The 16422-nt window shown below is 59.1% G+C and overlaps 1 protein-coding gene across 1 annotated transcript; it reads right to left on the minus strand.

The window, feature by feature from the left end:
* Nucleotides 1-9216: 9216 nt before the first annotated feature.
* On the minus strand, nucleotides 9217-14737 carry METTL1 (methyltransferase 1, tRNA methylguanosine). Its single transcript, XM_044994379.1, has 6 exons — nucleotides 14539-14737; nucleotides 13125-13291; nucleotides 12322-12506; nucleotides 11595-11708; nucleotides 10362-10463; nucleotides 9217-9717 (listed from the first exon to the last, which is right to left on the minus strand). The coding sequence occupies exons 1-6, from the start codon at nucleotides 14616-14618 to the stop codon at nucleotides 9553-9555; spliced, it is 813 nt and encodes a 270-aa protein (XP_044850314.1). The 5' UTR covers nucleotides 14619-14737; the 3' UTR covers nucleotides 9217-9552.
* Nucleotides 14738-16422: the final 1685 nt, after the last annotated feature.

The following is a 16422-nucleotide window of genomic DNA, read 5'->3' on the forward strand; positions in this document are numbered from 1 at the left end:
AGTCCTGGAGCATCTTTCTGGGTTCATTTATACTGGGACACATGGAGCCAGGGAGGCCACGCCCCCTGCCTCCTCATCCCCGCCCTCCCTGATGTGCGTCAGTGTTCTGTTCGTTTACATAGGAGCCCCGGCTGGCCAATCAGAACGCGGGGTGGGCTCCGCCGGGAAAGCGGGTGCCCCAAGCAAGGCGTCTGCTCGCCACGTGGGTTTCCGGCGAAGGGCCAGATGCATCTGAAGGGGGGGGGGGGGAGATGGGCCCCGGGATGGTAAGGGAGGGCAGAGGTGGGTATCTGGGGGTGGGTACCTCAGGAGGGGAGAGATGGGCAGGGGAGATAGGTACCTGGGGGCAGAGGGGGTACCTGGAGTAATAAATACCTGGGGGGCAGACGGGGTACCTGGGGTAATAAATACCTGGGGGGCAGACGGGGTACCTGGGGTAATAAATACCTGGGGGGCAGACAGGGTACCTGGGGTAATAAATACCTGGGGGGCAGACGGGGTACCTGGGGTAATAAATACCTGGAGGGCAGAGAGGGGAACCTGGAGTAATAAATACCTGGGGGGCAGAGAGGGGTACCTGGGGGAATAGATACCTGGGAGGGCAGAGGGGGTACCTGGGGGAATAGGTACCTGGGAGGGCAGAGGGGGTACCTGGGTAATAGGTACCTGGGGGCAGAGGGGGTACCTGGGGTAATAGGCACCTGGGGGACAGAGAGGGGTATCTGGGGTAATAGGCACCTGGGGGACAGAGAGGGGTACCTGGGGTAATAGGCACCTGGGGGGCAGAGCAGGGTACCTGGGGTAATAGGTACCTGGGGGACAGAGCAGGGTACCTGGGGTAATAGGTACCTGGGGGGCAGAGAGGGGTACCTGGGGTAATAGGTACCTGGGGGGCAGAGCAGGGTACCTGGGGTAATAGGTACTTGAGGTAATAGGCACCTGGGGGGCAGAGCAGGGTACCTGGGGTAATAGGTACCTGGGGGGCAGAGAGGGGTACCTGGGATAATAGGTACCTGGGGGGCAGAGAGGGGTACCTGGGGTAATAGGTACCTGGGGGGCAGAGAAGGGTACCTGGGGTAATAGGTACCTGGGGGGCAGAGCAGGGTACCTGGGGTAATAGGTACCTGGGGTAATAGGCACCTGGGGGGCAGAGCAGGGTACCTGGGGTAATAGGTACCTGGGGGGCAGAGAGGGATACCTGGGGTAATAGGTACCTGGGGGGCAGAGCAGGGTACCTGGGGTAATAGGTACCTGGGGTAATATGTACCTTGCGGGCAGAGCAGGGTACCTGGGGTAATAGGAACCTGGGGGGCAGAGAGGGGTACCTGGGGTAATAGGCACCTGGGGGGCAGAGCAGGGTACCTGGGGTAATAGGTACCTGGGGGGCAGAGAGGGGTACCTGGGGTAATAGGTACCTGGGGGGCAGAGCAGGGTACCTGGGGTAATAGGTACCTGGGGGGCAGAGAGGGGTACCTGGGGTAATAGGTACCTGGGGGGCAGAGCAGGGTACCTGGGGTAATAGGTACCTGGGGAGGCAGAGAGGGGTACCTGGGGTAATAGGTACCTGGGAGGGCAGAGGGGGTACCTGGGGTAATAGGTACCTGGGGGGCAAAGGGGGGTACCTGGGGGAAATAGATCCATCAAGGAGCGTTATGGGCACCTGGGGGAGATGGCAAAGATGGGTACATGGGTATACACAGAGGGTGAGAGATGGGCTCCTGGAGGGAAAGGAGATGGGCACCCAGGGTAGGGTGACCAGATGTCCCAATTTTATAGGGACAGTCCCGATTTTTGGGTCTTTTTCTTATATAGGCTCCTATTACCCCCCACCCCCATCGCGATTTTTCATATTTGCTGTCTGGTCCCCCTAACCCAGGGGAGGGAGGAAAGATGGGCATGGAGGGAGACGGGGCATATGGCATGGGGAGGGGGAGCTGTGCCACTGGCATGACGACCTTCCCACTGCCAGGGAAGAGCCCCAAGTGTAAATAAGGAGTAAACTTTTAACAGTGAGAGAAGTTGACCCTGGGAACCATTTACCAGGGTCGCGGTGGATTCTCCATCATGGACAATTTTTTTCAATCAAGATCAGATGTTTTTCTAACAGATCCACCCTAGGAATTATTCGGGCGGGGGGCAGGTCTCTGGCCTGTCCTATCCAGGGGGTCAGACGAGATGATCGCACCAGGCCTTGGAATTGAGGAATCTATGAATGAAAGCGAACAGGACGCAGAGACGGGGCAAGCGGGTGACGCACAAAGCAGCAAGGTCCAGGGGGGCTGCAAGGCTGGGGGTTAAAAGGCAGAGGGAGAGGCTGGTTCATTCACGCTGGTTCAGTGACTGGCGGGGCGGGGCTGCTTTTGTAACAGGGCAGAGGGAAAAGTCCCCCTCCCGAAGGGCTCAGACCAGTGAACCGAGCACATGAATGAGCTCAAGGCACAAACAGGGGCGGGAGTGTTTTACCTTTGTTACAGTTGTGTTGCTCTGCTCCTCAGGCTCCATGGGGAAGGGAGAGAGCAGCAGCTCCTCCAACAAGGCGCTGCACCCCACAAAAAAGGGGGATACAAAAATGTGGGGAGGGGGTCTGTCCCAAGGCAGGGGATTCAGTTCTTTCACTCCATTTCCCACAGAGGCTGACAGGGTGCCTGAACAGCCGTGTGTGTGTACGTGCATGTGTGTGTGTGCATGTGCACTTGTGTGTGTGTGCACTCACACTTTCCCAAGGTGCACTTTGGAAGCGGGGCTGCTCCTTAGACTGGAAGCTCTCTGGGGTAGGAAGCATCTTTTCTTTTTCTGTGTCTGTTGTACAGCGCCTGGCACAACGGGGACCTGGTCCATGAACGAGGCGACAGGGGTTCAGTTATACAGAGCACAGGAATGGTCCCAGCCAGCTGAGGACACCTGCCTCTGTGACTTAGTCAAAGGCCAAGGGGATAGCCTGTTGGAAAAGGGGGCTCGACCCCTTTGTTGTTCTGTGCCAGCAGCAAATCGAGATTCCCCCATGGCTCCAGCTGCCATTCCACTGTCAGGAAGTGAGGGGAGTTGGATAAATAACAAAGAGGAGTATATTAAAACTCAGGAACACACACGCCTCCTTTAGATCTCAGGAAGCAGGATGCCCAGGGCTGGGATGGGTTGTTGCTTGATCCTGGATCGGTGCCCTTCAGCGATAACATGACCATCACAGTCAGAGGGGATGTGGCCCGTGGTGAGGACTCATCCCACCAAGTTATTAAAGCCTTGGGGGGACTGAGGTCTGGAGCAGCAGCGTGGACGATTGCAGAGAAGCAGCTGTGCAGAGGTTACTGGATGTTGAAAGAGCTAATCTGACAGAGTGAGACCCGGCTGCTGCTTTGATAGCTTCACTTCCAGGGCTGGTATCTGCTCTGGCCACAACAGCCGCTCTGCCCTGTTGGGAGCAGCGACTGGCTATGCCAGTGTAAAACCCAGCTGTGCCAACCAGCCTGACACTTAACTCTGTGCCATCCCTTTGCCATCAGGCTCTTCCCTTCACACGCCGACATTGGGCATGACCCATTGGACAGGGAACCCAGGGCAGAGATCACACCTAACAGCTGTGCAGATGAGCTGAACTAACTAAGAGAGCTGAGCTTGTCTTTATATTCAGTTGTGTTCTGGGAACGTCAGGCACTGACGACAGCAACAGCTGGCACATGAGTTGCAGAGGAAGCCGGTGTACGAGAAATTACTGCTCAGGGAAGACATCAGGTTGTGGCTTGTCTGTCTGTTCCCCCATCCCCAGCCATGGCAGGAGCAACGCCGATCGCGGGCTTTTCTGGATTTTCTCCTTTCTATGATGGCAGAACCTACAGGCCCCAACGGATATCAGGGCCTATGGTTCTGGACGCCGAACAAACGGCTAAAGAGACAGTCCCTTCCCTGAAGAGCGCTCAGTCAGAATAGGAAAAGACGGGCAAAGGGAAGTAGGCACAGAGAGGAAACGTGAGTTGGTCAAGGTCATACCACAGGCCAGCGGCGGAGCTGGGATGACAACCTGGCTTCTCTCGCTGCCCAGTCCTGTGCCTGCGGCCACTAGACCACACTGCCGTAACTGTCCAAGCCCCTCTTCCCCTGTGAGGCGCATACATCAGCTGGTGGGTAGCAGAGTCCCGTGATCTTGGTTCATTTCCACCCCCTGACTCCTAGCTGTCTGTCCAAAAGCAGAGGTGGCGGGAGCAGCAGCTCTTCACGGGAGAGCAGGGGGCAAACGCGTCTCCTCTCTTACACCGCGACTGAAGAGGAGCCTGCCCGTGAACAGGGCCAGGCGGCCAGATCTAATCGCTTGGGGCACAGATCAGCGGGAACTCCATTGACATCCTCTGGGCTGTGCCCATTTGAGAGCAGAATCCAGCCCCAAACAGGCTGTCAAGGAGACCCCAGCGTATTTAGGCACCCTACGGTCCACCCAGCCGTGAGTAACCCAGAGCTGATCGCAGATCGTGCAGCGCCAGGACGTCATGACTGGAGTTTGCTGGCTGTTTCCCCAGATGTTCCATTTCCCCCCTCCCCTCCGTATGATGCACAGTGGAAGTTGCAAACCAGAGCAAAAGCAATTCATCCTAGAACTCTTGCCACAGCTGGGAGCCCAGTACGGAAGCAAAAGAAAGCTCAGAAACCTGATCCAAGGGCAACTGATGCCTGCCTGAGATCTTGTCTACACGAGAAAGGTTACAACTGCATAGCTGCAGCACTTCAGTGGAGACAGGCCTAGGTAATCCACTTCCCCGAGAGGTGACAACTAGATCGACGGAAGAATTCTTCCATCAACCTAGCGCTGTCTACACAGGGACTTAGGTCGGTTTAACTACGCCACTCAGGAGTGTGGATTTTTCACACCCCTGAGTGATGTGGCAATGCTGACCTAATTTTCTAGTGTAGCAGGCTCCATAAACGGGCACCTCTTGTTTGCCTGAGTCTGCAGAGAGCCTGAAACAATAGCTCCAGGAAGTGTGAATTGCCCCACTTGTCTTAATACTGAAACCCACTGCCATAAAGAGGGGTACAACCACAGCTTGGGGGCAGGGCTCTGAGGGACCCCATGAAGGAGGTGGCTAGGGCCCCAGAGTGCCTTAATTTGACCCTGACGGCTGGTCCTTGGCCCAAGGGCAATAGGGACCAAGGCAAAAACTGCAGAAAGGCCAATAAAAGTCACTCCTGTTTCTGCTTCGCTGTGGCAAAGTGAAAGAGTCAAGAGCTCAGGTTGCTGTTGAACAGCCGGTTAGCGTGAGGAAGCACATTGTTTCGAGGCCGGACTAGTAAGAAGTCAGGGCGGCCGTTCAACTCTGCAAACAGCAAACCCAGCATTATGGATTTAAATGGAAAAGCATCCGCCTGGTGACGATCCAGCGCTCTGGGCCCTGATTCTCCCCTGGTGGAGCCGTTTCCATCAACGCAAAGTGTGTGCGTGTGTGTGTGTGGGGAAAGATCATGGTTTGTCCAACAGGAATAGCTATTGTGCTTTACATTCACACCTCTCTTAATCTGAGTCCACTTTCCAGTGTAGACGCCGCTAAACCAGAATGAGAAAAACTCACCCCCCCTTTTGCAGGGGTGTCAGAGCTGCCCAAGCTACAGGGGAGAATCTGGCCTTTTGCAACTGGCTACAGGCTTCGTTACATGGCCAGTGATGTTGGGGGCCCAACTTGCCTTGTTTCCCAAAGAGTTAACCCCCCCCGGCTCCGACAAGTTGCCCCTTCCCACAGCGCTGACTTAGTGACCAGCCACTCCACCGAGCCCCCAAATGCCGACAGCGACAACCTCCCAGCACGCTGGCTAAGCTGCATGGCTCTACCCGTGTTTCGCATCTCCGCTCCCGGCGGGGCCCATCGCGCTTCAAGGCTGCATTCTCCTTCCTCTCCCTGTTCAAAGCCAGGAAAATGCATCTGAAACCACAGTCCAGAGCGAGCGGCCCAAGGCCACTTGACATGAGGAGGCGAGGGGAGCCGTGCCGAGCCCAGGCAGCGAGTCCCTCTCACCGCACCCGCATTCTCCCCAGGCACAATAGAAAGTATTTCTACTCGCTGTTCCATTACCGGTGCTCTCGGTCTGGGTCCACTCCGTTCCCTGCCTTCCATTAAGGGACATTTCTTAACTTTAACCCTTTCGGGGGCAGTGGGAGAGTTTGCAGCTTGGTTGCTGTCTGCATAGCTCCACTTGGTCTGCTCCTTAGCAGCCCAGCCCCCGTTGGAGGTTCCTTGGCAGCTGTGCGGGGCCAGGATCCTGCAAACCAGGTGCTGGGTTGCTTCTCGGCAAGGCGCCTGATGCAAGGGGAGGTAGCCCAGGGGTGCAGCCCACTGGGACCACATTCAGGAAGCACCAGGCCAGACAGACCCAATCGGGGCCACTTCCCTCTTGTGGCTACGCTCCGTGACCTTCCAAGCTGCAATCGATGAATCCCCCTTTCGCCCACTTGGCAGCTGAGAATTCCCCCCTGCCCCTTCCAGAGCAAAGGCCCCTCACCACATCCCCAGAAGATCTGCAGGTGCCTAAGGGCTCCCAGGCCACGGTTTGCCGGTAGGCCGCGAGCAAGGTGGCTCCCATCCTCTTCCCCAGCCTGCCCCCCCCCCCCCCCGAGCAGCCCAGCACCACGAGCAGCAAGGAGGAGCCGGGCACCAGGAAGCAGCAGAAAGAGCCCAGCACAGGCACATGGCGCAATGCTCGGCTCAACGGGCAGCCCGCAGCGGCCCCAGGCTCGGCCTTTCCAGGGTGCCCGAGGCCAAGTCTCCCGGGCCCCTGCAAGGAACCTGCCCTCTGGAGCCACTTCCATTTGATGAGAAACTGCTGAGATCCCACCCCACCCCCCACCCCCGAGGGGGGATAATTGGTTCCACAAGTGGTGGTGGTGGGGGGGGTCTCCTACAAGGCCCAACACCCACTGGAGGCAGGGAGCCAAATTTTCATCCACTTTGCCGAACTAAGGAGCAACCGTCCAGCTGCATGGGAATCTGCCCCTCCCCCTCGGCTCGACTGGGCCCCCGCAGAGCAACACCCAGGGGAAATTAGACCAGTGACTCAGGCTTGGAGGCAGATGTCGCTCGCTGCATTCTCCATTCACTGAAAGCCTCAAACCGCCAAGGCCCTGGCTTCCCACCAGCCCCACAGAAAGCGGGGGACTTTCCAGCCCTTTTTCCCCCCTCCCCATCCACTCGAGGGGAGGGGAATGGCAGGAAGGGGGAGGGTCTAGCGGAGCCGCCCTTGAGCCGGGCTCTTGGGATCCCGGCCCCCTTGGAAGTCAAGTCCCGTTGAGCAGGGTAGCGGGTTTCACAGCATCTGCCTAGGCTTCGGTAGGCCCCGGCCTACACCAGTTAGATGATCCTCCCCCCCCCAGATAACAGCAGCTTCCCAAGCCCATGGTTGAGGCACCTCAGGCAGCTGGCGGGTAGGGCAAGGAACACCCCACGGCCAGCCCCTGCTTTCCCCAGCCCCTCCATTGGGGGAGCCCAACACGGCGACCACTGGGGACAGGCCAGGGCTACTCCCTTGCTTACTCATTGCCCAGGGAAGCGGGGCCTCCTCCAGCTGAACTGACCCCCCTGGCCGGAGGAGGGTCAGAGGGATGAGGCAGAGCCTCGTTCCCAGGCGCACGTGAGCCAAGGAATTCGCCTTTCCCCGCGTGAGGCAACGCCCGCTCAGTTTCTGTAGTTCTCAGGCTGATTGTTGGAAGGCTCCTGCTTGGGAAGTTCCAGGCTCCACCCCGACTGACCCTGCCCGGCCCACCTTCCCGGCCAGATCCTTGGGAATTACCCAACTTGCAACATAGGAAGCAACACTCATTGCACAGGCAACAACAATGGAATTCACCCCCCTAGGGACCACAACCCAGACCACCCCTCACCCCCCAACAGGGTCCTGCAGCCCATGGCTGGAGATACCAAAGCTGCAGACATGGCCGGACTCGGTGGCTAGCAACCAGTGCTGGCAGGGTGCTCTGGGGCAGGCAGGGAGGTGAAGCACAGACAGACTGGACAACGGACTGGTTCCAGGGGTGGGGAGGAGAAAGCTGGTAACCACCCCCAGCCGGGGCCTGCACAGGGAAGATCCACAATGTAAGAGCTGGATTGTCACAGGGTTTCATGTTATTCCACGCAGGCGATGGCCCGGGCCTGCAGCTGGGTCAGCTAGCCAGAATCACTCTATAGTAGCCCGGGCAGTGGCTCTCTAGGGACACCCCCACCTCAAACCAGCGAAGACCCCCTTGCTGGAGCGGAGTTGTTTTAACCCTATGGTGGCAGGATGTACATTCGGCCTGCACAAGCAGGTGCGATAGAAAACCCCAGGAGTGTGGAAACTGAGGCAGGGGCCCAAGGAGGTAAGGCCCTGTCATGGGTTCAGCTGGTGGTAATAGCAGAGCCTAGACTGAGAGCAGGAGGCCCCCGCGCTAGGGGCTGTACACACATAACGAAGACAGCCCTTGCCCCAAAGAACCTAGTCTAAGCAAGAGGAGGCCGAAGTCGGCTTCTCTGTCTCCATAGGGGTAGGATCCCCTGATGGATTAAGCTTGTGTCCCATCCCCCACACACACACCACCATTTCTCATAGCAGGGAGTATCACAGACTCAGGGGCGGCTCCAGGCACCAGCACACCAAGCGCGTGCCTGGGGCGGCAAGCCACGGGGGGTGCTCTGCCGGTCGCCGCGAGGGCGGCAGGCAGGTTGCCTTCGGCGACATGCCTGTGGAGGGTCCGCTGGTCCTGTGGCTTCGGTGGACCACCTGCAGGCTGCCACCAAATCCGCGGGACCGGGGACCTCCCGCAGGCAAGCCGCCGAAGGCAGCCTGCCTGCCATGCTTGAGGCGGCAAAATACCTAGAGCCGCCCCTGCACAGACTGTCCCGCTTGCAGCTCCACAGCAGGGCTCAGGGGACACCAGTGCACGGCTGCACAACAGTCTCACCCGGCAGGAGACTAAAGGCGGCAAATCACCATTAGCGCTCGGCGGGGTCGGCTCCCCTCACCCGCTGGCCTGGGCTGGAGAGAAGTGCCCAGAGAACAGGCCGCGCTGCAGACGGAGCCCTGGCTGGTTTCAGGCGGCTCAAGGAGCAGCCAGGTCGCAGGACGGGAACAGGGTGAGCCCACAAGGGGTTGACACCCAGTGCCACTTCCAAGCCTGGGCCTGGGCGACAAACCCCTTTTTACCACTAGATCCCTGGCTCACCATCCAACCGCCCCGCAGCGACCCACAGAGTCCAGCCCGGGCCATGAGTTCACGTTTTATTCAGAAATCGAACGTGAGTGAAGCTGCAGCCGGCCCCTGCCTGGCACAGTCTCAGAAGTAAAAGCAACGGCTCCGGGAGTTCGTGGGCAGCAGCAGGCAGGGCTCAAGGGGATGCTTGGGACACTCCTGATGCGTTTCTCGTTAGGAGAGGCACCAGCCTCCCCATATTCACGGCATCGAGGGCTGCCGCCGGCGTCGTGCTCCAGGCCAGGCCACCAGCCCGTCTGCCCCGGCAGCACCAGGCGAGGGGCACAGGCCTCCCCGGAACGCTGCACGGCTGCAGGACGCGGTCCGTGACGATCCGTCTCTTGGCTCCACAGTCACGTGTTCGGAGCCCCCTGGCACGGCTCTGTGCCAAGCGCCCCCTGCAGGGCTCCGGCTTCGATGCGCCGGAAGACGGCAGGGAAGGTCTTGCCGCCGTTCCGTTGGACTTTCTTTCCCTCCTCGGTGGAGGTCCCCAGGTGCCCCACGATAGGATCGCTGCCCTGTTGGAGAAAGGGTGGTTACCACATAAGCTGCCGACCGGCCGATGCCTCCCCTTCCCCAGGGGACTCCATCAGCCTGGCTTGTCTGCAGCGTAACGGGCATGTGGTCCAGCTGCTTCCATCACATCCGGCCCCGTCCCTGCACAGAGGAGATTAGACCCGAGCAGGCATCAAACCGTGTGAGCCAACGGCGACTGGCTCTGCCTGGCTGAGCTGGGGGCAGCCGGTCGATCCACCACCAGGATGGACCCCCGTGGCCCAAGCATGAGCCATATAGCCCAGGCGAACGGCAGCAGGGGACACTGGCTGGGTCCTGAAATCCAGCGTCTTTAGTCACGTCCATCACCGGGGGCTTCCTAGCAACAGGACAGACGCCGGGGGTCTCTCTAGCAACAGCGCCCCCTCCCCCCACGCAAGCCTGTAATAAGCAGCCAGTGTGTGAACCTGAAAAGAGAAGAGGTTTTGGTGTGGGACCAGGTTTCACTTTCCAGCTTCTGCAGGCTTCTTGGAAACCCCAGGACGAGGGAAGAACCTTTTGCAGATTGAGTCAGCCCAGGATGGGTGCAGGCCCCGCGGGTAGTGCAAACATTCCCCTTTCGAGCTCCTTCCTCTCCCCTCCCGGCACCCGCAACCCTCGCTCTTACCAAGTCCTCCAAGGGCACCTGGACGAAGAGCGGGTGCCCGCTGAAGTGCCCGACCATCCACTCGTGCACCTCTTCCACGTCGGTGATGGTATACACCAGGCCCTGTGCGAGAGGGAGGGAGGGAGGGAGCAGCCTGAGGATCCAGCTAGCTGGGACCAGCCCAGCAAAGAGGGGATGTGGAGGGGCCACCAGACACCTACGCAGACACCTACTCCCGTCTGTCGCCCCATCCCAGCCATGCGGCAGTAAAACCCGAGAACCCAAATGGCTCATGCCATAGAAAGGAACTTTCCGCAACCACCAAAAGCTCAGGGCCCTGATGGGGAGGGGGTAATCTCTGCTCAGACCAGCTTGTGCTCAAGGTTATCTGAGGCGCCAACTCTAATTAGCCAAGGCAATTATGCTCTCTTGAATAATTCATGAGGCTGCTTCCTCACCTCATCCATTGGCCTCCCCCCCGCACGTCACTCCAGGGTTGCCAGTTTTGGCGGGACATATTCCTGGATGTTTCATCATACGGCATCATCTTCAATTAAAGATCCATCTTTCATTCCTAGAGACTCCAGGACAATCATGGAGGCTTGGCAACCATAGCCCTGCCCCTGGGGTTGGCACCATGGGGAGATGTTAGCGGATTTGCCTGTGACTCACCCAGCCGGGCAGGGTGGGGCCTACACCTATTCATCACCTCAATTTGATCTGCTGGTTACGATCCCCAGGTGACGGCACAGGAAGGAGCAGACGGGTTGCCCGAGGCAGCTAAGTCATGAGCGGGCAGGTGGGAGCTGCCGAGGGCAGGCAACGGGCTTGCTCTGCCAACTGGAAGCCCTCCCAGCACAGCTCTGCAGGAAGCAGGGCAAAGGCCAATCCCTCCGTGCTGGGACCCATGCAGTAAGTGGGGCTTACTCACCATGCCCTTGAGGCACAGCTGGGTTTGATAGAAACCTACAAACGCTGTTGGTTGAGGGCAGACTCGGAGTCCTAGGAAATCGTCTGTGGAACGGCCCAGAGGTCTGCGATCGGCACGTTCCAGGAAACCTGTGCCTCATCGCTGACCCTTGCAATAAACGGAACCCGTCCCCACCCTGCTGGTTAATTTAGGAACAATGTGAACCCCTTTCTTTTTTTGGGGGGGCGGGGAGGAGGGGCTCTTTCCCTAGGCAGAGAGGCTTCCCGTAACCAGAGATCCCACGCAAGCCTCAGCGCCCCCGCCAGCGACCGATCCCAACTCACCCCAACGCGCAGGACATAGGCGTATTCAGCCAGCAGCGTAGAGCTGATGATCCGCCACTTGTGCTTGGTCTTCTTGAAGTGCGGATCCGGGAAAAGGAAGAACATCTTGGCCAGCTGCAAACATGGGGGGGGCAACCCCGGCAGGGTGGAGAGGGGGGAAGACAGTGAGCCCTTCTAGTCACCGTAGCTAGCAGCGCCAATGCCTCCTTGCCCCATTGAGATCACCCTGGCCGCGGATGCATTCTCTGGCTGACCGGCCCCATCCTCCTGGGCCTGTTAACTCCATCAGTACTGCAGTTATCAGAGGAACCTGCTCACCCCTCCCTCCTCAGGCAGGAGGGGGTATCACTGTAGTTACGGGAGCAGCCCCCAGCCAGTGTCAGTGTCTCCGGGACCGATTTGGGTTGGGGTTTTCCCCGCCACTGAGTTACAGCTTGTTTAAAGCACATTCAGGGTTGGGGTTTCCTCTTTTCAAGTGGGAAGCTAAAGAGCCTTTTGTTCAACAGCGATTTTCCTTCAAATGGGAGTAGACAAAGGGGTGCCCAGACACCACGGTGATGGGTGTCTTACCGAAGCTTATCTATCCTCTTAAGCAGTTCCCAGGATTTGAGGGGTGGGGAGCGAGGGCTGCGTGCTCCCCAAGGATGGCAAGGATTGAAACCAGGAGGTTCTATATATGACTGCCGAGGACAGCAGTGGCGGAGCCGCAAGGCCCCTGGCACCTCACCTGCCCCTTGTGAAAGAAGTTGGGCAGGTGCTTCATGGCGTTGCTGCGGATACAGGCGATGTTCTGGTACTGCCCGGGGTGGGATGCTCTCAGAGACTGGATCCGGTCGCGGACGTAATCCGAGACCTTCACTCGGATCTCCAGGCCCAGCATTAAGGTGTTGGGGAAGAGGGGTGACAACTCGACTGTAAAAGATGAAAGAGGAATTACCATCTGCTCTCAGGACAGAGCCAGGGCCGGGGAATCCCAGACAGAGGCAACTGTTCAGAACAATAAACCCCAGAGCGGCTACCTGGGGAAAACTCACCTGCCTCCCAAAGATGGGAGCTAGGGTATCAGAAAGGTCATTCCCACTTGCTCAGGGAGAGGCAGTGGGAAAAGCCTGGTAACAGAATCTATAGGGACACCAGGGTGAGACAGCCCAGGTCACCTGCTCTCCCTGATCCACACCACCGACAGCGTAACCTGTTTCCGATTTCCCGCATCGGGTCTGAGCTCTGCACAGAGCAGATCAAGGAGCTAGTTTTGCTGAGTCAGCGCCAGGCCCCAGCTAAGCATGCATAGTTCCACACCAGGTACTTTGGGACACACGGCGGTCGAGAGACGGAGAGCGACGTGCCCAAGATGCTCTCTAGACTCACAGCATGAAGTCAGGCATGGACCCGAATCTGGAGGAGGAAGAGGCTTCCCTGAGCAAACCCGCACCCCCCTCAGGACCATCCCGCCACAGCAGCCTCGACCACACCCGCCCATCTAGAACCTGCTGCGTCCAGATGGACGGAAAAGCAGCGCTGGGAATTTACCCAACAAGCCCCCATAACCGCAGCCAATATCAGCGAATTCGACTTGTGCCGCGGGCTTCGCTCTCTCCTCGGAGTCCTTCGGGTCATCGTGACGGTCATCTTTGGTCAACGGGGCGAAGAACTCAGGGTAGTGCTCAGCCCAGTTCATTTCCTCGGGTTTTGTGGGGACTAAAAGAGAGGGGCAGGGACAGAGCTGGATTACAAGAGAGGACAGGAAAGCAGCTATTTCACTGGTGAGGGGATTTAAGCTGTGCAATAACTTCCCAATGGGCTAAAAATGTCCTTGCTTGGACCACTTCAAGCTGCACAAACACCCAAAGATTTCAGGGACCAATCCTGACCCCAGGGAATGAGTCAGGGGGAGCCTAATCTAACTTGGCGTTAGAGGGTGTTTCTCCACCTAACTGTCCCAGCTCCTCTCTGCATTGTGAGCTCTTTGGGCAGGGACTGCCTCTTCCTCTGCGACCTGACAGCACATCACAGGTGCTTTAGGAAGTAACAAATCAACAGTGTTTTCTTAAACACTCTGAAAGATGTATGTAAACATACTAACACGTGGACATCACTAGCAGCCTCTTAGGAGTCCTCCCAAGTAGGCTTTAAATGCTATTGTTGGAACAAGAGAGTCAATAAAAGCATGTCAGGTCAACACTTGGAAGGTTTTGCACTAGAAGCAAATACTGCTTATAGGGACACAACTGCACTTTTGCTGCTAGAGCTTATTTCAGTCTCCCTGAGCGAGACGAGCAATACCGATAAAAGCAGGATTTGGTCTGTGTAACAACATTCACGCTTTTACTGGACAGCTGTGTTAGTCAAAAATCACAGCTCCTCTCATATCCCCCCCCCCCCCCCCCGACAGACACTGTGGGCTGGCACACGCTTGGGTAGGGTAGGCCTAGCCTCAGTGTAACTTTTTAAACACACGCTACCCTAGGCACAGCTTCAGTTCCACCAGCGAGAACCTGAAGGGAGCATTCCCTGTCTACGCAGATTTACAAAATGTCAGCGCACACGTTCTTGCACATCCTAGTCAAGACAAACCCAGCTGGGTTATGCCATTTGCACCCTGATTAGTTCCCCGGGGGCGGGAAAGAGGCCTGCTTGGATACATACAGAGCTCCAGGTGAGGGGGCTCTCTCCCAGCCCAGGGGCTCTCCCACGAGGGGCGGGGGGGAGGATCAGGAGGGCTCTTTCAGAAGACAGGGAGCTCAGGGCGCCTCCCCCCTCAGGATGAGGAAGGGTGAGATCCGGGGCTTGCCCCAGGGCACAGTGAATTCGGGGTCGAGGGGCCCCAAAATGGGAAGGGGGCAGGAAGAAGGGGGCTCCCCGGGGCATTTGGGGTTCAATGGGGCGGGAGGCTCCCAGGGTTGGGGGGCTCCTGGGGTGGGGGCTCTGGACCCCCCCCACTCACTAGCGCAGCGTGTGGTCCGCCAGGGGGTTGGAGTGAGCCCGCTGCCGGTAGAAGCGCTTCTGGGGCGGGGCCCCCGCCATGGCGCCCCCGGGACCCCGCGCCGGGCCAGGCCCGCCACCCACGTGGAGCCCGCGCGGCGCGGCCACAGCTGGAGTCGCGGGAACTAAACGTCACAGGAAACGCGCCGCCACCAGCCCGCGCGCGCGCCCCCCTGCTTTAAAGGGCCTCGGCCCAGCCTCGGCCCCCGCCCAGCCAGGCCTTGGCCCCCCGGGCAGGTGTCACCTGCCTCGCCCCAGCCCCGCCCACTGACCCCGCAGCCCCGCCCCTCTGAGCCCCAGCCCCGCCCACTGACCCCGCAGCCCCTCCTCAACCCACATCCTCCTGACCCCGCCCCCACCCCACTGAGACCCACCCCAGCCCACTGACCCTCAGCCCCACCCACTGACCCACAACCCACATCCTACTGACCCCAGCCCCACCCCACTGACTCCCCAACCCTCATCCTACTGACCCCCGCCCCCACCCCTCTGAGCCCCAGCCCCGCCCACTGACCCCGCAGCCCCTCCTCAACCCCATCCTACTGACCCCAGCCCCGCCCCTGAGACCCACCCCAGCCCACTGACCCCCAACCTCCACCCTACTGACCCTCAGCCCCACCCACTGACCCACAACCCACATGCTACTGACCCCCCCAACCTCCATCCTACTGACCCTCAGCCCCACCCACTGACCCCCCCAACCTCCATCCTACTGACCCTCAGCCCCACCCACTGACCCCCCCACCTCCACCCTACGGACCCTCAGCCCCACCCACTGACCCACAACCCACATCCTACTGACCCCAGCCCCACCCCACTGACCCCCCCACCCTCCATCCTACTGACCCCCATCTCCACCCACTGACCTTCCATCCTATTAACCCCCAGCTCCTCTGACCGTCACCCCTTCTGAACCCAAACCCATGACGCCCCATCCCAGCCCCGCTGAACCCCAACCCATCCTATTGACCTTCAGAACCATCCCCCCTCCTACTAACCCCCAATGCAAACTCACTGCCCCTCCAACCCCCATCCTACTAACCCCCCACTACCACCCCACTGACCCCCAGCCCAAATCCATTGGTCCACCAACCCTCATCCTATTGACCCCAGACCCAGTGAGCCCCCTGACTCTTGAATCACTTGACGATCTTACCTGTTCTGTTCATTCCCGCTGAAGCACCTGGCCTTGGCCACTGTCAGAAGACAGGACACTGGGCTAGATGGACCTTTGGTCTGACCCAATGTGGCCGTTCTTATGACTTCCAACCCCTCTGAACCCAAACTCACTCGTCCCCCAACCGCCATCCTACCAGGGGCGGCTCTAGGTATTTTGCCACCCCAAGCATGGCAGGCAGGCTGCCTTCGGCGGCTTGCCTGCGGGAGGTCCCCAGTCCCGCGGATTTGGCAGCACGCCTGGGGGAGGTCCGCCGAAGCCGCGGGACCAGCGGATCTTCCGCAGGCATGCCACCAAAGGCAACCTGCCTGCCGCCCTCGCGGCGACCGGCAGAGCGCCCCCCATGACTTGCTGCCCCAGGCACGCGCTTGGCGTGCTGGTGCCTGGAACCGCCCCTGCATCCTACTGACCCGACTTCTACCTCCACCAGCCCTCCTAACCCAAATCCGCTGACCCCCCCCCATCCTCATTGATCCCCAAACTCATCTAGCTGCCCTCAAATCCACTGAACACCCACCCCAATGATCCCCTCCAGGCACCTCCCTACAACCCCACCAACACCCCACCCACAAACTGTCCAGTGAGAGAATTTCCCTAAAACCCCAGCATGGACAGAGCTGCTGAGGTTCTGAGGGGGGTTACAGGGATGTGCAGAGGGATGTGCAGAGA

This window comes from Mauremys mutica, chromosome 20 (genome assembly GCF_020497125.1).
Source record: "Mauremys mutica isolate MM-2020 ecotype Southern chromosome 20, ASM2049712v1, whole genome shotgun sequence".
NCBI classification, from domain to species: domain Eukaryota; kingdom Metazoa; phylum Chordata; order Testudines; family Geoemydidae; genus Mauremys; species Mauremys mutica.